At 43.4% G+C, this 22,752-nt stretch overlaps 1 protein-coding gene across 2 annotated transcripts; it reads right to left on the bottom strand.

Annotated features, from left to right (window-relative positions):
* Positions 1-1,799: 1,799 nt before the first annotated feature.
* On the bottom strand, positions 1,800-8,286 carry MPV17L (MPV17 mitochondrial inner membrane protein like). 2 transcript variants are annotated; one of them, XM_069570187.1, is made up of 4 exons: positions 7,868-8,286; positions 4,188-4,258; positions 2,694-2,723; positions 1,800-2,612 (listed from the first exon to the last, which is right to left on the bottom strand). In XM_069570187.1, exons 1-4 carry the CDS (start codon positions 8,175-8,177, stop codon positions 2,433-2,435), a joined length of 591 nt encoding a protein of 196 aa, XP_069426288.1. In that variant the 5' UTR covers positions 8,178-8,286; the 3' UTR covers positions 1,800-2,432. The 2 variants fall into 2 exon arrangements, with proteins under 2 accessions (XP_069426288.1, XP_069426289.1); XM_069570188.1 differs by lacking the exon at positions 4,188-4,258 and having other exon boundaries at positions 7,868-8,244.
* Between the last annotated feature and the right edge of the window lie 14,466 nt (positions 8,287-22,752).

The raw sequence follows: 22,752 nt of genomic DNA, 5'->3' as shown, positions 1-22,752 counted from the left end.
AATGGACCCAGGATCAGGAAGCAGTAGTCTGTGAGCTTTGAAAACAAATGTTTTGACATCCTCCAAATTTCCATTTTGTTTTCTACATGTATTAGGTGAAGTTGTTTTGAAAATCCAGTCTTCTTCAGCTCTGTCATGGGAAACGAATGAAAGGTTTTACCTTTGCCTGAGCAACAGAGGGCCAGAAAAGAGGGCCAGGGGGCAACACACAAGCACAAACCCTAGGGGGAACTTTCCTGATGGTCCAGTGGTTGGGACTCCACACTTTCAAAGCAGAGGACCCTGGTTGGAGAACTCAGAGTCTGCACGCTGCGAGGCACAGCCAAAAATAATGATTGAAAAAACAGACAGAGAAGAAGAAGCCTTATGGAATGGAGAAATTTGGAAGAATAGCATCCATCTGGTCTGTTCTAAACCCTGGAAGGTCAAGAGCGTGTTTTACCAAGGATGGCAGCATTTTAAAACAAACATTGCATTATTTCAAATGAGTTCCATTTCTCACACTAAGACTCGAGAAAAATTAAAATGGTATCATTTGCAAAAATTCCGAGAATACATGCTACATGTCTCTGGAGTACAGAGTAACACATTATTGAGTCAAGATTATCAAACTTTTATGAATAATAAGATTTTCGCCCTTCCCCCAAGGTTTGTTTTCTCAAATGTTTTCCCAAACACTACTCTTCCACCATAAGTAGTGCTGAAACTGATCTAGAACAGTGTCAAGCAGTCCTTACTATAGTTACTTGGGATATGCTTTTCTTTTTGATAGATAAATTGATTGATTGATCTCTAGTTGTGGCGTGTGGGCTCCAGAGCATGGGCTCAGTAATTGCAGTACAAGGTAGGGCTTAGCTGCCCCTCAGCATGTGGCATCTTCCCAGACCAGGGATTGAACCTATGTCCCCTGCATTCACAGGTGGATTCTTAACTACTAGACCACCAGGGAAGTCCTGGATATATTTTTTAAATGATAAAACATGTCTTACATGTTGTGAAATAGCTCTTCTGTAATATGAACTACTTTTAAAACTATATGAAAAACCAATTATTTTAGAATTAAACTCTATCTTACTCTTGCCCCAATAATGTAAAATATATTAATATCTATTAGATTCAAATAACTTATGACATATAAATTTAAATTATAACTTACATAAATTATATGCTTAAATATTTAGGCAAACAAGCTTAAATTAATCTTAAATATAAAGTCTCAAGATAAATATATTAATATCGCAATGTTTAACATCTTTAAATTTGTGAAACACTCCATTGGAAACAACTGAATAGTGATGCAATTCTTGGGTGAAAATTGCTAAAACTTCTTAAAATAATCACATAATTTTTAAATCCACTGACTTTGAAGATAGAAATGAAAAATTGGATTGAGTTTCTCATGTCAACCTTAAAAATTACCTATAAAGACTTACGTTAAAGCAGTAATTTAAAAAAATATATCATCAGTGTGAATTTCGGGATAAATATTTTCCCTGAAACTTTATGGAATTGAGTTCTTTCTTCCAGAAGAAAAGTTTTTTTTTTTTTTTAGGAACTTCATTCAATATATTTCTTTTTAAAACCAAATATTTTATACATTTCATACATCTAGGAAATGGGATATTTAACCAAGTGAATATACTAAAAACTAAAAAACATTAACCAAAAAAAAAAAACCAAAATAGAAAACATCAATAAAATGTACTCTATTCAGGACCACTGATGATACACTATTTTTAATATATAAAATGTACTTGCAGAGCTTTCATGTTAGCATAACAATAAATTATTATACAATATTTTGGGGGTAATCTGTTTATTCAAACTTTCTGATTGAATGTGGTGTAAAGAAACATTTACTGTAAGGACTATTTTTGGTACAAAAAAATAATCTGATCCAAAAGTGTTTGGGAGACAACTTGAGATTTTAGAAGAGATGTATACCATCAAAATGGGGGTTTTCTACATCAACTGGCAATAAAATATTAGACCAGAAATAGTAATGATTATAAAATGCCACTTTGGCACTATCATTGATATTAACCAAGGGAGTAGAGGTGTAGGAAATGTGGTCAAAGTGGTGTAGGAAATGGCAACCCACTCCAGTATTCTTGCCTGGAAACTTCCACAGAGAGAGGAGCCTGGCAGGCTACAGTCCATGGGGTCGCAAAGAGCCAGACACAACTGAGCACCAGCATTAGAGAGGTGAAAACATTAGAGAATTAATAGCTCCAGATTAGAAGTAGGGGGGAGAAGGATATTTGGATAAAATTGAAAGTTATCATTGCTAATTAAAAAGCAGTCAGGTCTATAGGAAAGTAAATCTTCAAAACGGAGCACGTAACTGGTAAGCAGAGTATTTTATCTGCAGGCAATTCACTGTGCTTACTTAAGGGGAAGAAATGAGTCCCTTTCAGGGAGTTCTTGACTTGTCATTTCTCTGGGGGCTTTTCAACTTCATTTGTCCCCTTGATACGACGGAAAGTAAAAGCTGATTTGAAGGTGCCATCACCTTCCTGTTGAGAAAAACAGAGGAAGGTGGCCCACAGAAAACCACAGAGTCCAGTGTAAGCTGTTCGCCAGCGAATGGGAATGAGGCTGAAGTTGGTCAGCTGTAACAGAGAGAACACATCTGTGAGAGCTCCGTACAAACCAAACCCACGAATTAGCATTCTCAGTAGTTTGAAACTCACCTGTACAAAAGGCCAGTACATCAGACCACTCTGGAATAAAGGAAAATTTTATTAGGATGCTTTTAAATAGCACAAAGTAATCAGTTTGTACTATAAAGTGTTAAAAAAAAAAAAAAAACACACAGACAACAAAATAAATAAATAAAAACAAAGATGAAACAATGGTTTAAAAAAGAAATACCAGACAGGAAGAATGTGGAGGTGGGAGTATATTTCAGACTAAGCAGATTAAATTAGACGACTTATGGTCTCTCAAGTGGAAGAGGGTGGGAAGTTGTGCAGAAAGCTGTTAGGCACAGGAATAAAGATTTTTATTAGTTGTAGTCATAGACCTAGACTATAGAAAAGTCTACCTGAATGAGGACCAATTCTGGAAGACAACTACTTTCAAATCATTGTTAACAACATATATTTATATATTGCAGTTTTCCTGTTTGCTCATGCAAATGATTCAGGGAAATACCGATAAAACACAGGATCGTCAATGAATTTTTGAAACTATAGACCAAACCCACTTTATGGTGATTTTCTAATAATGTAGTCTAGCTACTTCATGCTAGAGAATAAATTTAGCTTTTAAGATGGATTTATTTTAACAGGCTTTAACCTGTTGGTTCGGGTTTCCCAGGTAATAGTGGTAAAGAATCCGCCTTCCAACGCAGGAGAGACAGGTTCGATCCCTGAGTTGGGAAGATTCCCTGGAGAAAGAAAAGGCAACCCACTCCAGTATTCTTGCCTGGGAAATCCCATGGACAGAGGAGGCTGGCGGGCTACAGTCCACGGAGTGGCAAAAGAGTCAGACATGACTTAGTGATTAAACAACAACTGAGTATACAGGACAAGAGGTGACTTGTTTCAAGCCCTGGAACAACCCTGAGAAAGTTTCCTTTTCTGTAAATACCATTGTGACGTTAAGAAGGTTCATTTCACAGGGACACAGCAGAATGCATACCTGGAAACATCAGCTCTAAAAGTGGCAATGATTCCATTAAGCCACTCATATTCTACAATTCCTATTTTGCAATAACCTCTTTGACTCCAAAAATCACTGTAATCACTTACAAGAATAAATACAAGAATGTCAGAAATCATTGTGAACATTGAATAAAATTCAGAGACACATATAGACATTCTTAAAGCTTCTCCTTTAACCATTAAAACAAATTAAGAACTGTCAAAACATTGTACCCTTGTGTCAACCATCTGGAGCCCTAATTTAAGAATATTTTTATTTAAATGTATTTTATGTTAAAAAGATACCAAAAAGGACTTCCCTGGTGGTCCAGTGGTTAAGAATCTGCCTTCCAGTTCAGAGACGAAGTTTCGATCCCTAATGGGGAACTAAAATCTCACATGCCTTGAGGCAACTAAGCCTGCACACCACAGTGAAAGATCATCGTGCAGAAACTAAGACCTGACACAGCCAAATAAATAAATATTTAAAAAAAAAAAGATACAGAAAGATCATTGTTGTATTTTTCAAGTCTGTCTTACCTTATACGTATTCCAGAATTTCTGTCTCATGTCCAAAAATATGTCATCCTTTCCCTGGAGAATACTCATACCTATTTGCAAAAACACATACCAAAAGAATTTTAATAAGATTCAATAGGAAGAATACTGTATAACAGTTCACGTTCAAGTTTTCTATTCCAATATGCAAAGTGACCACCGCTATCACTCACTCAGTATGTCCCATCTGACCCAACAGTGAAAACAAGACAATCTGCATTCTAAAACCGAGTACATTTTAAAGTGATGATTAATATGAAGTGACAATATGGGTATGAGGTTATAGCAGAATTATTTAAAAAAAAAACTGTAAGAGAATTCACAAAACCTCAATATAATCACAGTGGGACTATTGGTGACATTTTTCCTCTCCTTTCAAAACATTTTTTGAAATTCTTAAATTTTTAAAAATTAATTTCCTCCTTTTACAGAAAGGCTGCCAGACCCTGGATGTTCTAGCAACTGCAGATTTCCCATCTAAAGAGGCTTTCAAATTGGAATTTGAAAGCGGAACATCAATTCAATGCTCCTAAAAACATGTGGAAAACTTTGATATTCAACAACCCTGAAAAGGAAGTTAGAGGAAAAGAATAAAACCCTCTTATTTTAGGAAGGGTGTAAACATGCTGCTAAGTCACTTCAGTAGTGTCTGACTCTGTGCGACCCCATAGACGGCAGCCCACCAGGCGCCCCCATCCCTGGGATTCTCCAGGCAAGAACACTGGAGGGGGTTGCCATTTCCTTCTCCAATGCATGAAAGTGAAAAGTGAAAGTGAAGTTGGTCAGTTGTGTCCGACCCTCAGCGACCATAAAAGACTGCAGCCTACCATAAGAGTGCTTTAAAAACTTTCCCCCAACTCTGATTAGGAGGAAGGGGAAATAAAATATTTTAAGTCAATTGCAGGGGATTCTTAGAACAGGACTTACAAGAAAACTGAGCCCAATATTGGTAATACTGTACTCAACTTACACAGCAGTAACTAAGGGATAAGCATTTTCTGTGCTTTTTTTCATAACCCTGGGCTAAGGATGGTCAAGTTACAAAGGAGGAAAAGCGCTCAGGGAGGCTGATAGTGATCCAAGAGCAACCCAGGTGTGGATTCTGAACCAGGTCTCATAATCACAGCTATTCTAGCTTCCAAGGGATGCCCAGCACAAAGGATCATCTAAGACAGGCAGTTTCCAAGCCTAAAGAGCCTTGAACAGACATCCAACCTACCCCTCTCCTACCTCCCCAACTTCATTTTTACAGGAGGAGAGGGAAGCAGGGTCCAGAAATGTGAAAAGAAAACCAAGCCCCGTGGGCAGGAATCTGTTTCAGGGTCCTTGGGCTCGACTCACAAGCCCCAGCAGCCCTGTGACTGTAGCATCTTTCTGGTTTCAGGCATACTGACATTCCCCAGGGAGATGAAAACCATGCCATGAATTGTGTTTGTTTCGGGCAAATCATTTTTTCTCCTATGACCCTCAGTTTCCTCGTGTGTGTGTGTTAGTCACTCATTTGTGTCTGACTCTTTGTGACCACATAGACTGTAGCTCGCCAGGCTCCATAGAATTCTCTAGGCAAAAATACTGGAGTGGGTTGCCATTCCCTCCTCCAGGGATCTTCCCGACCCAGGGATCAAACCCAGGACTCCTGCATTGCAGGCAAGTTCTATACTGTCTGAGCCACCAGGGAAGCCCCTTCCTCATATGTAACATGGGAATAATGGTACCTGCCTTGCTGTTTAATTTTGAGAATTAAACAAGAATCTGATTCCCAAAAGCCAACACCACCACCCTCCACCCCATCACCACGGTACAAGGCCACTGCTGCAGCAGGCATGAGGAAACTTCACCAACCTGGCCTGGGCGTCACTCCCAGGGATAAGGCACAGATTTCTGATAAACCAGGCAGCTCCTGCTCTCAGGTCCTCTAGGCCCTGACCTCATGGACCCTGTCAACTTTGTGGCTGGCACTGTATCAGGCATGATTCCTGTGCAATTTGTGAGCAACTCTGGTCCTCGAGGAGAAGGCGATGGCACCCCACTCCAGTACTCTTGCCTGGAAAATCCCGTGCACAGAGGAGCCTGGAGGCTGCAGTCCATGGGGTCACTAAGAGTCGGGTACGACTGCACGCCTTCACTTTCACTTTTCACTTTCATGCAATGGAGAAGGCAATAGCAACCCACTCCAGTGTTCTTGCCTGGAGAATCCCAGGGAAGGGGGAGCCTGGTGGGCTGCCGTCTATGGGATTCCACAGAGGTGGACACGACTGAAGTGACTTAGCAGTAGCAGCTCGTCCTCAAAATGAGATCCATGGGGCAGTGTAGGTTCCTTCAAAGTGGTAATTTGATCACTTCGACCCGTTTAGAAGAAAGCACCAACAGGCACTGGCATGACCCTATGGGGGGGAATCTGTGATCCCCAATGCCAAGGCCTGGCCCAGAATCCTTGAATTTTCTTAATGGATGGGTACCCCTCCCCTGATCACTCCTTTCCAGGTGATAGAAAACGCTATGAAGATGAAGGCCACAGAGCCCTCTCCACTGTTTTAGAATTTTAGGGCGCTAAGGAAGATTCCCAAATGTAGGCCCTCAGGCTCCGCGGTGCACTTTCTGAAGAGTGGGGCTCCCTGCACCCTCACGGGTACAGAGTCCTCTCATAACAGGGGTCCAAGGTCTTCTCACATTTTTCTGTGGGTTTTGATGTGGGGATGGGACTCCCTTCAGGTAAACCTTTACAAAAGCAGGAAAATGGCCCTGAGCACACATTCTGGGGGGAAACAGGTGGGACCCGGAGGCTCAGATGGTATAGAATCTGCCTGCAATGCAGGAGACCTGGGTTCAATCCCTGAGTTCGGGCAGATCCCCTGGAGAAGGAATTGGCAACCCACTCCAGTATCCTTGCCTGGAGAATCCCATGGACAGAGGAGTCTGGGGAGCCTACAGTCCATGGGGTCACAAAGAGTCAGGACACGACTGAGCGACTAAGTCTTGAACACTTAGGCGGGACCTCAGATTCCCCTGTCTCTGCCCCGACCATCCTGAATCCCCTCACATTTTTTTTTCGTGTTGAAAAGGCTTATCCCTCCAGTGGAAACGAAGCCCCCAGGCCTAGGCATGAATTTTCCCAGGAGCGGGACCGCCTCCCCCCACCCCACCCCGGACCGTCCCACCCCACCCCCACCCCACAACATAGTCGCAGCGGCTACGGTAACGAGCTGGGGGTCTCCTTGATATTCCTGTGGATCTTTTTTTTTTCAGGGGAAAAATGGATCTCCTTTCCTGTTTCCCCCAATTCCGGCCTGCGTACACCGCAGGGCCCCCTGAAACTTCCAGCCCCAGACTGTTTGCAACCCCAGCGTCCCAAATGCGACCCTCACGCCCTTATCCCAGGCCTCTCCAGCAACCACGCCTCAATCGCTTTCCTCTCAACCCCCTTAATCCACGGTCCCCAGACTTCCCGGTCCTCACACCTCGATCTCCCGCTCTCGCCCCGACCCTCCCAGTCTCCTAACCCTTGGCCCCCACGGGAGGGTTTCCAGCCCCGGCCCCGTTCCCACAGAGCCCCAGGCTTCTGCTCCGTCCCAGCCCCAGGAAGCCCCTGCCTCCAGTCCCCCAATTCCTGATCCGACCCCGTTCCCCAGCTCCACCTCCAGGTCCCCCTCCCGGCTTCTCACCGGCATAGAAGGTAGAGACGTACACCGGCCCGCCCAGAGCCTGGTCGCACAGCACCTTGGCCAGGATGGTGCGCGGCGCGCGCCCAGGCAGCGCGCGCTCCAGCAGGCTTAGCCACACATAGTTTAAGTTCGCGTGGAAGGCCACGGCCACGGTAGCCACGTGCCGCGTATGTTGCCAGTCGGGCGGGCCGCCCCGCAGCAGCTGCTGCAGCGCGTCGCCGCCCGAGAAGAACCCGGCGTAAAGCAGTACGTTCGCTGGCCAAGGGTAACGCCCGGCGGCGCGCGTGACAGCCTGCCACCAGCTCACCATGCCGGTTCCCAAGGCGCCCCACGAACGCCGGCCGCTGGCTCCCGGGCCTTCCCCCTTCGCCCTCCGCCCCGGCAGCCGGCGCGCCGCCTCCAGCCACTTGCACCTACCTCCTTCCGATGCTCGAAGGCGATTGGGCGCCCCGCGCACACCCAACCCCCGCCGGCCAATCCCGTGGCCCCTGGCGATCCTGGGGCTGAGCTTTTGACGTGCGGTGGGTCCACAAATGCTTGATCCCCTTGCAAGAAATACCCAGAACAGGCAAACCCATTCAGACAGTAGACTAGTCAGGGGCTGGGCGGTGGCGTGGGGGCGGGCGGGGGTGCGAAGTGACTGCTAACCGGGTGTGGGGTTCTTTTGTGGCGTGATGAAATATCTAGTAATTAGGTAATGGTAGCGATTGCCTGGTAAAGAAAACCATTGAATGAATCGTGAACTGTGTGGTATGTGAATTATACCTCAAAAACAAACCAAAAAAAAAAAAAAGTTAAAAAAAGGAAAAACTTGGGGAAAAGTGGGCATACCAAAACTCTATTACCAAGGTGGCGGTGTATTTTAAATGTTTTTACATGCAAGAGATTCACAGTTTCCACACATACAGTGCACTGACTATGTGCCAGTCTTTGGAGACAATGTCAGAAATTAACCTCTGAGGTCTTTTCTGAATGTGAGGTGGTATTCAATCCTCTTCAGAGGCTATGCCTCAATGAATATTACCTCCCAAAACATACGCTGAGTTCCCAGAAGCAGGGGGTCATTGAAAACCCAAACAGCAGGTGTAACCTCTGACCTCATGGAAGTCACTTTCTCTTTGCTTCTTTTTCTCCATTTTTCCTTCCTCCGTGGTCACATCCAATTCCATTCTCATTTTCTCTCTTTCCCTCTTCTGTTTACCTTATTTGGTTAATTATTAATTTTTGATTTTAACTTTTCATTTTGAAATAATGCCAGACTTTTTGAAATGTTGCAAAAGTAGTACAGAGTTCCCCTATACTCTTCACCCAAGTTTTCCCAGATATTGACATCTTACATAACCACAGTACAATCCTCAGAACAAGGAAACAGGCACTGATGTAATAACCTGCCTAGAGACCATATTCAAATAACTGCCAATTGTCCCACCAAAGTCCTTTTACAAGGACTAGCATTCAATCCTGGGTCACTTTGCATTGCATTGAATTGTTACAGAGCACTTTAGTCGCCAATTATGAGCATTAACCAGTTATTTTACAGTTTGTTCCTCAATTTGTCAGCCCTACTTTATGGGCTGAACTGTGTCCCCACAAAATTCATAGGTTGAGGCTCTAACCCCTAGTACCTCAGAATGTGGCTGTCTTTGGAGAAAGGGCTTTAAAAGAGGTGGTTAGGTTCAAATGAGGCCCTTAGGCTAGGCCCCAATCCAATCTGACTGGTGTCCTAATAAGAGGAGCAAATTTGGACATAGGAAGAGACATGAGCAGTGCATGCATGCACAGAGGAAAGGTCATGCAAGGACCGGGTGAGAAGGGGGCCACCTACAAGCAAAGGAGACAGGCTTCAGAAAAAACTAAGACAGCTGACATTTTGACCTTGGACTTCCAGCCTCCGGAACTGTGAGAAAATAAATTGTTTAACCCACCTAGCCTGTGGTATTTTCTTCTGGCAGCCCTAGCCGACTAATCCACCCATTCTCTTCACTTTTGGGGATTCTGCCAATTTCCGTGTCCTTTGACCTTTGCTATCTGCTCATGTACTGATCTTCATCCTTTCGTGCTCGTCGTCCTTGTTACTGGTTGCAAGTAAATCTTCTGTTAGACTTGTCTCCACTAGGCAGGTTCCTGGCACACACCTTTGTTTATTACTTAAATTCCCGTTGTATTATTCTTTTCCTATTGTTGCTGTGACAAGTTACCACAAATCTGTTGCCTTAGAGGTTTGGAGGTCAGAAGTCTAAAATGGACCCACGGACTGCCCTCCCTTCAAAGGCCCTAGAAGAGGATCCATCTCCTTGCCCTTTCCAGCTTCTAGAGGCCCCCTGCATCCCTGGATGGCTCCTTCCTCTGTCTTCAAAGTCGGTTTCATAGCATCTTCCAGTCTCTCTCTGTCATTCTATCACCACATAGTCTTTTCTGACTCCAACCCATCTATTCTTCCTCTTAGAAGGACCCTTGTGATCACATTCATCCTACCTGGATAACACAGTGTAACCTCCATGCCTTGAGATCTTACCTGTTTGACTCTTTGCAACCTTAGGGACAGTAGCCTGCCAGGCTCCCCTGTCCATGGGATTTCCCAGGCAAGAATACTAAACTGCCATTTCCTACTCCAGGGGAACTTACTGATCCAGGGATCAAACCTTTGTCTCTTTCGTCCTGAATTGGCAGGCGGATGCTTTACCACTGCAACACCTGGGACATCTTTGCAGGGCTATGGGGCTTCCTGTGTAGCTCAGTCGGTAAAGAATCTGCCTGCAATGCTGAAGACCTGGGTTCGATTCCTGGGTTGGGAAGATCCCCTGGAGAAGGAAATGGCAACCCACTCCAGTATTCTTGCCTGGAGAATCCCATGGACGGAGGAGCCTGGGGGAGCTGAAGTCCATGGGGTCACAAGAGTCAGACACGACTTAGTGCACTTTGTCTTACTTCTCTGTAATCCTTTCAATTGCTAACTGCAATTGATCACATCAGCTGAAATAAAAGGACCCATATCTCAACAAACTGCGATAGGACCAGCTGTTAACTCAGGCAATCTTTCATTCATTCATTCAGTTGATCAGTATTTACTGAGCACAGTTATGGGCCGGGCACTAAACCATGGGTTTGTGGCATGGATTTGTGTTCAAAATGATTTTTTTCTAAAAAAAAAAAATCTAATTCGTGCCTAAATTAGAGGAAATTGTGGTCTTCATTAAGAAAAAAAAAGGAAACCATCCTAATGCCTCCTACACAATTCCCTTAACCAAATTTGTTAGAGAGAAAAATAGAGCAAAATTGGGGAAATTTTCTGAAAAGTAGGGTAGGGGAGGGATTAGGGTTTCCTGGTAAAATGTTCAGTTCAGTTCAGTCTCTCAGTTGTGTCCGACTCTTTGCGACCCCATGAACTGCAGCATACCAGGCCTCCCTGTCCATCACCAACTCCCAGAGTTCACACAAACTCTTGTCCATTGAGTCAGTGATGCCATCCAGCCATCTCATCCTGTCGTCTCCTTCTCCTCCTGCCCCTAATCCCTCCCAGTCCCTAATCCCTCAGGGTCTTTTCCAATGAGTCAGTCAACTCTTCGCATGAGGTGGCCAAAGCATTGCAGTTTCAGCTTTAACAACAGTCCTTCCAAAGAACACCCAGGACTGATCTCCTTTAGAATGGACTGGTTGGATCTCCTTGCAGTCCAAGGGACTCTCAAGAATCTTCTCCAACACTACAGTTCAAACGCATTGATTCTACGGCACTCAGCTTTCTTCACAGTCCAACTCTCACATCCATACATGACCACTGGAAAAACCATAGCCTTGACTAGACGGACCTTTGTTGGCAAAGTAATGTCTCTGCTTTTCAATATGCTATCTAGGTTGGTCAAAACTTTCCTTCCAAGGAGTAAGCGTCTTTTAAGTTCATGGCTGTAGTCACCATCTACAGTGATTTTGGAGCCCCCCAAAATAAAGTCTGACACTGTTTCCACTGTTTCCCATGAAGTGATGGGACCAGATGCCATGATCTTCGTTTTCTGAATGTTGAGCTTTAAGCCAACTTTGTCACTCTCCTCTTTCACTTTCAAGAGGCTTTTGAGTTCCTCTTCACTTTCTGCCATAAGGGTGGTGTCATCTGCATACTTGAGGTTACTGATATTTCTCCAAGTAATCTTGATTCCAGCTTGTGCTTCTTCCAGCCCAGCGTTTCTCATGATGTACTCTGCATATAAGTTAAATAAGCAGGGTGACAATATACAGCCTTGACGTATTCCTTTTCCTATTTGGAACCAGTCTGTTGTTCCATGTCCAGTTCTAACTGTTGCTTCCTGACCTGCATATAGGTTTCTCAAGAGGCAGGTCAGGTGGCCTGGTATTCTCATCTCTTTCAGAATTTTCCACAGTTTATTGTGATCCACATAGTTAAAGGCTTTTGCATAGTCAATAAAGCAGAAATAGATGTTTTTCTGGAACTCTCTTGCTTTTTCCATGATCCAGTGGATGTTGGCAATTTGATCTCTGGTTCCTCTGCCTTTTCTAAAACCAGCTTGAACATCTGGAATTTCACAGTTCTCGTATTGCTGAAGCCTGGTTTGGAGAATTTTGAGCATTACTTTACTAGCGTGTGAGATGAGTGCAATTGTGTGGTAGTTTGAGCATTCTTTGGCATTGCCTTTTTTGGGGATTGGAATGAAAACTGACCTTTTCCAGTCCTGTGGCCACTGCTGAGTTTTCCAAATTTGCTGGCATATTGAGTGCAGCACTTTCACAGCATCATCTTTCAGGATTTGAAATAACTCAACTGGAATTCCATCACCTCCACTAGCTTTGCTCGTAGTGATGCTTCCTAAGGCCCACTTGACTTCATATTCCAGGATATCTGGAATGATATCCTAGGTGAGTGATCACACCACCGTAATTATCTTGGTCGAGAAGATCTTTTTTTGCACAGTTCTTCTATGTAGGATGCCCATTTAATTTTGAATTTCATATGAACAATGAATAATTTTTAGTGTACGTATACCCTGGTGCAGTATTTAAGCATGCTTACACTAAAAAATTTTAACTGTTCATCTGAAATTTGAAGTGAATTGAGCAGCCTGTACCTTTATTTTTAATTTTTGGCCACACCCTGTCGCTTATGGGATCTTAGTTCCCTGCCCAGGGATTGAACCCAGGCCTGGAAAGTGAAAGTGCTGAGTCCTAAACACTGGACCTCCAGGGAACTCCCAAGGGCATCCTGCTTTGGTTTTTTAAATATTTATTTATTTATTTGACTGTGCTTAGTCGTGGTATGTGGGATCCAGTTCCCTGACAAGGGACTGAATGTGGGCCCCCTGCACTGGGAGTGCAGAGTCTTAGCCATCGGATCAGCAGGGAAGTCCAGGCATCCTGTATTTTTAAAATACAACTCTTGGGACTGACATTCTTGGAGAGCGCGCTGCATGTGGCAGTTTTCTACTAACCACTTTAATACATGAATTCTTTTTCTCCTGACAGAAAGCCAGTGAGGCTGAGGATTGGTAACAACCTATATAGGGGCAAATATCCTCCAAAATCTATGGTGATGTTTATGAAGGAGCTCAACATATTTACTTAATGGGAGTTGAAAGGAAGAGCAATTAATATTTTGAAAGTTGAGATGGTTTTATGTAGAGTGGTATATACTTGTCTCTTCTTAAAAGCAATAAAAAAATGCAGCAGTTAAAAACAATCTAACTCAGTAAAAATGCTAAAGAACCTGCCTGGCCTTCAAGGGAGAAGAGATGCTGTGAGATAAATTAATTCATTCCATTGACGCTTCATCATTTGTGCAAGCTGTGATTTCCAGCCCTCTGGCAATAATGAATTAACAGTTTTACAGGACATTAATATCCCTGAACAATGGAGGATAACCAGGGAATGTAGTGCTGAGTTAAAATGGAAAAGAGTTTTGTTAGGAGTTCTTTCAGCAGGGAGTAAAGTACTAATGTGGGAACTGAGCTTCAATTTACAACTAAGGATCACATTAAACACGCATTAAGATGATTACACGAAAGCTTATTGTAACCATTATTATTTCATTTTATTTAAATGAATGGGGACTTAATAAGAACCATCATGTGGGCTGCAATGTCTAAAATCTTCTGTCTTCTTTCGCTAATCTGGAAATTTCTACTGACAAAAGTTTACTGTGCTGAATAGGCTCCAAGACCAACAAGTCTGTTTTCCAACAAACGAAGGAAGCAATCAGCTTCAAAAAAAAAAAAATCATGACCTTCAGAAAAGGTCATGGAAGTTCCTCCTGTCCCTTCAATATCACCTCTGAGACGTCTTTTGTTTCTGAGGGTGTGGGTACTAAGCCAGAGACCGACTCCTTGTCACCTGAAGTGAGGTTGGCAACAAAAGCTCCAATATAATCCTCTTTCTTGCAACATTTTCTCACCCACTCACCCCTTCAGCCCAGACCCCTTCATTCTCAAAAATTATCATTTATCTATTTTTGGCTGCACTGGGTCTTCATTGCTTCAGGCTTTCTCCAGTCGTGGCAAGCAGGGGCTACGCTCTAGTTGCCATGCTCTTCTCCTTGGGGTGACTTTTGCTGCAGTGCAGGGGATCTAGGGTGGGTGGGCTTCAGTAGTTGTGGCTCAAGGGGTTAGTTGCCAGAGGCATGTGGCATCTCCCCAGATCAGGGATGGAGCCCATGTCCCCTACATTGGCAGGTAAGTTCTTAACTACTGAACCACCACAGAAGTCCATTCTTTTTTCTTTATTTTTATTTATTTATTTGACTGCAACAAGTCTTAGTTGCGGCATACAGGATCATCAATCTTCCTTGTGGCACACGGGATCTTTTAGCTGAGGCATGTAGGGTCTAGTTCCCCGATCAGGCATTGAACCCAGGCCCCCTGCATTGGGAGCACAGAGTCTTAGCCACTGGACCACCAGGGAAGTACCCCCAGAGGCCTTCTTTCTTAATGGAATTTCTCCAGCCTTGATCTGAATGGAAGGGGGTGCTTTGATTTGAAGCTAAGTATGCTCAGTAAACACAAGGTTTTTGTTTAGTGTGGTTACAGATGAATAAAAAGAGCTATGCTTTATGTAAATGTTAATATCATTTTCTTTTCTAAAAATTACTTTTCTTTGGATGGGTTCCAGTGGGTGGGGTTGAAATGATGGAGGTGGGGGTAGGAGGTACCACCACTGCTGACGCCCTACTATTACCGAAAGGTATGCATGGGGGTCTGGTTGCTGACCGCTCAAAAGCCAGTAAACAGGCCAGGTTGATGGAAAGGAAATTTTGTTTTATTTTAGATGCTGGCAATTGGGGTAGGGGAGGAGGAGGGGGAGGGTGGCAGACATATGTCCAAAGGCTGATTCCCCCCGCAACCCCCACAAGCAGAGGGTAAGAGCTTTCATAGACAGATTTGATGGGTGGGGCGGAGGTTATATGCAGAAACAGCACAGTGGCCTGACTAGCATCATCTTGGTTGCTTTAGGTACAGTTAATCGTCAGTTTCAGGGTGCACTTGTTCCCATTACTTTTTGGCCAGCTCTCAGAATTGTGCAGCTCAAGTCCTGGGTACAGTCTGGTCATCACGTAGTTACCTTCTCCACCTGGTGTTCTCATATCTATAAGACAGCTCACAGGATATGGCTCAGAATATTATCTATAGCCCTTGAGAAAGAACTGAAGGTCCTTGATGATACTTAATGACAACATTGTTATTACTTAGTCTCCTTTGACTGTTTTGTTTCAGCATTTCTCACTTCTCGGATTAAACTTGTTCTTTGATTCAAGTTTTCTACAGGCAAAAGGCGGACAGAAGACATGGTGAGGGGCAAGGATCATAGAGTCCTGCTCTGTTTCACTACATGAATGTCCATAGGAGAGAAAGAATGGGTACTCTAGCTGAAAAAGTTCCAGAGAGGAGGTTAGAAGGAAGAAAATACAAGCCTAGTTCCAACCGGAGCCTTAATTTCTCCTCTTAGCAGCAATGATATGAAGCAATCCCATCATGAAATCGTTGCATGTCAGCTCTAATGTGGAAAAACCACACCTAAGAAATCTGTTTCGGACTTCCCTGGTGGTCCGGGGGTTAAGAATCCGCCTACCAATGCAGGGGATGTGGGTTCAATACCTGGTCTGGGAAAATTCCACATGCCTCAGGGCAACTAAGCCCAGTGCTCCACAACTACTGAGCCCATGCACTGCAACTACTGAAACCCATGCATTCTAAAGTCTATGCCCCACAACAAGAGAGGCCACTGCAATGAGAAGCCTGTGTACCGCAAAGGAGAGTTGCCCCTGCTTGCTGCAACTAGAGAAACCCCATATGCAGCAACGAAGACCCAAAACGGCCGAAAATAAATAAATTCATATATGCATAAAAAGAATTCCGTCTCTATGACCTAGGCAACTCTTACTCCCTTGACATTGGCACCAGTTATCTGAAAGTGCTGGGTTCCATACGATCGTTTTCAGACCTTCTTAACGTTGTTGTATGGATGGATATGACAGTTGGACTATAAAGAAAACTGAGTGCCTAAGAATTGATGCTTTTGAACTGTGGTGTTGGAGAAGACTCTTGAGAGTCCCTTGGATTGCAAGGAGATCCAGCCAGTCCATTCTAAAGGAAATCAATCCTGAATATTCATTGGAAGGGTGGATGCTGAAGCTGAAGCTCCAATACTTTGGCCACCTCATGCGAAGAACTGACTCATTTGAAAAGACCCTGATGCTGGGAAAGACTGAAGGCAGGAGGAGAATAGAGGATGAGATGGTTGGATGACATCACCAACTCAATGGACACGAGTTTGAGTAAACTCCAGGAGTTGGTGATGGACAGGGAGGCCTGGCGTGCTGCAGCCCGTAGGGTTGCAAAGAGTCGGACACGACTGAGTGACTGAACTGAACGTTGTTGTTGTTGTTGTTCAGGTGCTCAGTCGTGTCTAACTCTTTTGCATCCCCATGGATGGTAGCCTGCCAGGCTCCTCTGTCCATCGACTTCTCCACACAAGAATACTAGAGTGGGTTGCCATTTCCTTCTCCAGGGAATCATCCTGACCCAGGAATCGAACCCATGTCTCCTGCATTGGCAGGGGGATTCTTTACCACTGAGCCACCAGGGAAGCTGGTGGCTTAGTTTGGGCTGGAAGTAAAACAAAGTGCTAAGGTGAGAGTTGTATCCATCCCTTGCTCTTGTTGAGAAGTTTGGAATAGTTTCCACTTTCCATCCTGCCCTCAAGAGAATATGAAAATGGGGCCATGGATTTCTTAATAGGGATGGTGGACATCAGAGAGTTCACCTGAGACTTGGTACTTTGTGCTATCTGAAAGAAATATTTGAAATAGAGGGTTTCTCTGGCACAGGAACTGTTTTCACCAGCTTTGTTTTCAGTGACTATTCTGCCCACATTGGTGTGGAATAATAGGGCAGCCAATTAAATTTATATCATTAATTTTTCATTTTTAAGCTTTGGAGAAAGAAATACCTTTTTAGTTCTCCTAAAATATGTCAAGAAGAGATTTTTAAAAATCTGAAATTATGAAAAATCTAACACTAGAGGCAGCTTTAATGATAGTGCATATTCAAATATGCAATTAAGAATTTCCATATAAAAGGTGGAATTCATTTCAGAGAGTTCTCTTCTCCAATTATGCTTTTTTTTGAACCTCTGAAACTTCAATTACTTTCAAAAAAAGGTATGACTCTACTAATATGTGAAAGAAATAATTAATTGGTGGAATAATGGTTTAAAGATGATGCTAGTGTTCTGAATGATCCAATCAGGAGAGAGAAATCACACTGTAATTAGAACAGGGAAAGTTTGATACAGTCGATTTTTATTACTCGAATTAGTTACAGTCTATAAAGTTGCTATAAGCACTAAACCAGCAAATGCTAACCCTTCCTCCTAGAGGAATTACAGGGTTAGGTTCCTTTCAGCCTCTGGTCACATTTCATCAATTGATCAATACAAAGCCTTGCTTTGTGTTTCTGCTAAAACACAAAGGACACTTTATTGAATATGCATTGTGGATGTGTTAACACTGAACTCTCAACCCAACAGCTTTATAACTCCTGCCTGAACAAAACTAGGTATTCTCTACAGAGGGCACATCACGGCCTTTTTGCATTTAGGAATACTAGACAGCACTGTAGAAGTAAGCTCAGCCATTTAAAACCGTGAAATTCCTAACAAAAAGCATAAAAATGCAGGAATCACTGTGAAAAGGACACTTGCAGTAGGAGAGACGACAAAAAGGTCAAGCATCGCCTTGTTTGACTGTAGCTGGGAACATGCAAGTTAGAAGATTCAAAGCTTTTGCTTCTCTGAGCACGTGCATGTCTTCAAATGATAGCAAAAGCATTAAGAGTATTGGTTGTGGGGCTTCCAAACAAATTTTAGCAAGTAGGTGAATTTGCAAATATAGAATCACCAAATAATGACTATCGACTGTATAAAGAATTGTTAATGGTAAATTCAAATGATGAGGGATTGAATACAAGAGAACCCTAAAGAATACAGAAATAGCAGATATAAGGACCAGCCACTACTCCTAGGGCTGAGATAAAACACCCAAGAAGAACCCTCCCTACCCTTTAGGGCTGAAATCCTGATCTTATTGGGACGGCACATGGCAGATAAGTCAGCTGCTCTAAGGACCTGCCAGCCAGTGGAATTTGCTGGAGATCTGCCTTCTAGGGTAAACTGCTGTGGGACCTCACTGGAGGTTTGTTGTTTAGCTGCTTTGTCTGAATCTTTGCAACCCCATGGACTGTAGACTGCCAGGTTCCTCTGTCCACGGAATTTTCCAGGCGAGAATATTGGAGTGGGTTGCCATTTCCCTTCTCCAGAGGATCTTCCTGACCCAGGGATGGAACCCATGTCTCCTGCATTGCAGGCAGATTCTTTACTATTGAGCCACTAGGAAAACCACCAGAGTGAGCACCAGGGTGTGATACAGTGATTTTCTTGCTACTGCTAATTCACTTCAGTCGTGTCCGACTCTGTGCGACCCCATAGACGGCAGCCTGTCAGGCTCCTCCATCCCGGGGATTCTCCAGGTAAGAACTCTGGAGTGGGCTGAGCATTAAAAAAAGTTATTTATGTAATTTGGCTGTGCAGTATATGGGATCTTAGTTCCCCAACCAGAGATTAAACCCCACCCCCTTCATTGGATGAGTGGCGTCTTAATCACAGACCTCCAGGGAAGTCCCAATGATATAGTGATTTATAATAAGAAATATTTATTTGCTCTGTGTCCCATTTCTGGCACAGAGCTCCTAAAATGCTTGGATTTTCTGAGCGATAAGAGCAATGGGAGCATCACTTTGTTATAATATTTGGTCTACAGTTTTGTACTCTGCCTGAAATAGCTTCGGAGTCCTCAGACTGAAAGGAGGAGTGTCTAGTTATTTGCAACAAGTTTAAGTGTTAGTCGCTCAGTTGTGCCTGACTCTTTGCAACCCTATGGACTGCAGCCCACCAGGCTCCTCTGTCCATGAGATTTTCCAGGCAAGGATACTGGCATGGGTTGCCATTTCCTTGCAACAAGCCCCTTTCAACTACAACTGAGTTTATGTTAATGAGGCAACTTTTGGGCTGCCTTTAAGGCCAGACTTGTTACCAGGGGAAACCAACTGCGACATCAGAGGGTTGGGACTTTTAGTCCTGCTCCCACCTCCAGGGAGGGGGGCTGAGGACTGGAGATTGAAGCAATCACCAGTGATTTAATCACCTGTGCCTTTGTAATGATGCTTCCATAAACCCCCGAGAGGATGGGATTCAGAGAGCTTTTGGGTTGGTGGACATGTGGCCATCTAGGGAAGAGGGTCTCCCCTCCCAGGGCATGGAAGCTTCAAGCTCCATCCCACATACCCTGCCCTATGAACCTTTTCCATCTGGCTATTCCTGAGCTATGACAAACCTAGATGGCATATTAGAAAGCAGAGACATTACTTTGCCGACCAAGGTCCATCTACTCAAAGCTATGGTTTTTCCAGTAGTCATGTATGGATGTGAGAGTTGGACCATAAAGAAAGCTGAGCACTGAAGAATTGATGCTTTTGAACTGTGGTGTTGGAGAAGACTCTTGAGAGTCCCTTGGACAGTAAGGAGATCCAACCAGTCAATCCTAAAGGAAATCCACCCTGAATATTCATTGGAAGGACTGATGCTGAAGCTGAAGCTCCAATCCTTTGTCCACCTGCCGCAAAGAACTGACTCATTGGAAAAGACCCTGACGCTGGGCAAAACTGAAGGCAGGTGGAGAAGGGGATGACAGGGGATAAGATGGTTGGATGACATCACCGACTCGGTGGACATGAATTTGAGTAGGCTCCAGGAATTGGTGATGGACAGGGAAGCCTGACATGTTGCAGTCCATGGGGTCGCAAAGAGTTGGATGAGTCTGAGCGACTGAACTGAACTGATTCCTGAATTATATCCTTTTATAATAAACTGGTAACCTAGTAAGTAAAATGTTTCTCTGAGTTCTATAAGTCACTCTAGCAAATTAATCAGATCCAAGGAGGAGGTTGTGAGAAACTCCGATTTATATCCGGTTGGTCAGGAACATAGGGAAACAATCTGCATTCGTGGTTGGTGTCTGAAGTGGGAGGAAGTCTTGTGGGACTGAGGCCTTAACCTACGGGATCTGATACTCGAAAGGCAGTGTCAGAATTAAATTATTGGACATCACACCCAGCTGATGTCACAGAACCGCTAGGTGAGTGGCAAACCCTTACATCTGGTAGAAGTGGAGTCGTGTTGTATCAACAGTAAAGTGTCAAGAGTAGAGGAGACATAGGAGTGAGTTTTTCCCTACATCTAAGGAAACCTGCTCCTAGCATTAGAGAGGCCACCAGTTAAGAACCTAGAAGCAAAACTCTTTCCTCTTGTAATGTCTTTCCAGCGCCCTCTACTGACAAAATGTAACATAACATTGTGCCAAGCTGTCAAAGGAGACATATTTGTAAAGGGCCCAGATCCATCTTTGCAAACCAGGCAAAAGGAATGGATTTGGAGCAAGATTATAAATTAACAAATAGCACAAATATCTGGGCTTCCCTCATAGCTCAGTGGGTAAGGAATCTGCCTTCAATGCAGGAGACCAGGGTTTGATTCCTGGGTCGGGAAGATCCTCTGGAGAAGGAAATGGCAACCCAATCCTGTAGTCTTGCCTGGAGAATTCCATGGACAGAGGAGCCTGGCGGGCTACAGTCCATGAGAACGAAAGAGTCGGACACAACTTAGTGACTAAACCACCACCACCACCACAAGTACTATTTAATGTTCTCCTTTTAAGTGACTCTACATGTGTGGAAAACAAATCAAATTAAGAAAATTAACATTCTACAGCTAAGCAGTTTCCGATTTTAAATAATTTTAATAACTTTTTCCATGTATTCATATGTTGCTGCTATTGTTTAGTTGCTAAGTCGTGTCCAAGTCTTTTTCAACCCCAAGGATTGTAGACCACAAGGCTCCTTTGTCCATGGGATTTCCCAGGCAAGAATCCTGGAGTGGGTTGCCATTTCCTTCTCCCTGGGGATCTGCACAACCCAGGGATCAAACCCACATCTCTTACGTCTCCTGCATTGGCAAGTGGGTTTTTTTTACCACTGAGCCACCAGGGAACCCCATGTATTCACAAACTTTTCCTTAAAAAAATAGGTTTATAATATACATGATATTTTCTTAGATATCTTTTTGAGGCAACATATCATCTCTCCATGTCAATAAGTAGGTTATCTACATCATTGTTTGGAAAGGTGTGTTTCGACCAAGTTTACCATAATGACCAATTTTTCATTATATTATGGAACACATAGATTGCTTAAAATACTTCATCATTATAAACAATGCTGATATGACATTCTTATAGCTAAACCTTTAACTTAATGATTTTTTAGTTTAAATTTCTGGGAGCAGAATTTGGGGGACAAAAGATATGTATATTTTAGGTTTTTCTGTTGTTATTACTGAATTGCAAACTGCACTCAGTTGAATGTAACTGAAATCTATAAAAGGTGTCATAACAATTTGAAATTCAAGCAGCAATGCATGAGATTATTTCTTCTACTCTAAGTAACAGCAGATTAACATTATTAGCAAAAAAAAACCCCAGTTAGTTTGACAGGCAAAAATCTCACTTGATTTTTGCACTTTTTAATCACTAGTAATGTTGATACCTTTTCATGTGTATCAACATCTACACATGTTTTTCTTTTTTTATATTGTCTGTTAATGTCGTTGTTCATTATTCTTTTGGGGCATACAACGAAAGAGTCGGACATGACTTAGTGACTGAACAACAATAACAAATGTTCGAGAAGACCGAATTCTTTCATAAAATATAAATCTGAGACACATGAAAGGTAAAATTACCATTTTATACTATTTCACCTTTTTACAATGTCACCTAAAATTTCAATATACTCTAAAATCCTGCTTAGAACATCTTAAACAAAAAGAAAAGAACGTCTTAAATGTTCTTTTAACGTAGTTTAAAATCTTAGTAAAGGGACTTCCCTGGTAGTCTAGTGGCTAAAATTCCATGCTCCCAAATGCACAGGCTTAATCCCTTGGACTGCAAGGAGATCCAACCAGTCCATTCTGAAGGAGATCAACCCTGGGTGTTCTTTGGAAGGAATGATGCTAAAGCTGAAACTCGAGTACTTTGGCCACCTCATGCGAAGAGTTGATTCATTGGAAAAGACTCTGATGCTGGGAGGGATTGGGGGCAGGAAGAGAAGGGAATGACAGGATGAGATGGCTGGATGGCACCACCGACTCGATGGACATGAGTCTGAGTAAACTCCGGGAGTTGGTGATGGAGAGGGAGGCCTGGCGTGCTGCAATTCATGGGGTTGCAAAGAGTCAGACACGACTGAGCAACTGAACTGAACTGAACTGAATCTCTTTTA

This window comes from Ovis canadensis, chromosome 24 (genome assembly GCF_042477335.2).
Source record: "Ovis canadensis isolate MfBH-ARS-UI-01 breed Bighorn chromosome 24, ARS-UI_OviCan_v2, whole genome shotgun sequence".
In the NCBI taxonomy this organism is placed as follows: Eukaryota; Metazoa; Chordata; class Mammalia; order Artiodactyla; family Bovidae; genus Ovis; species Ovis canadensis.
This window is presented reverse-complemented; position numbering and strand designations above follow the sequence as displayed.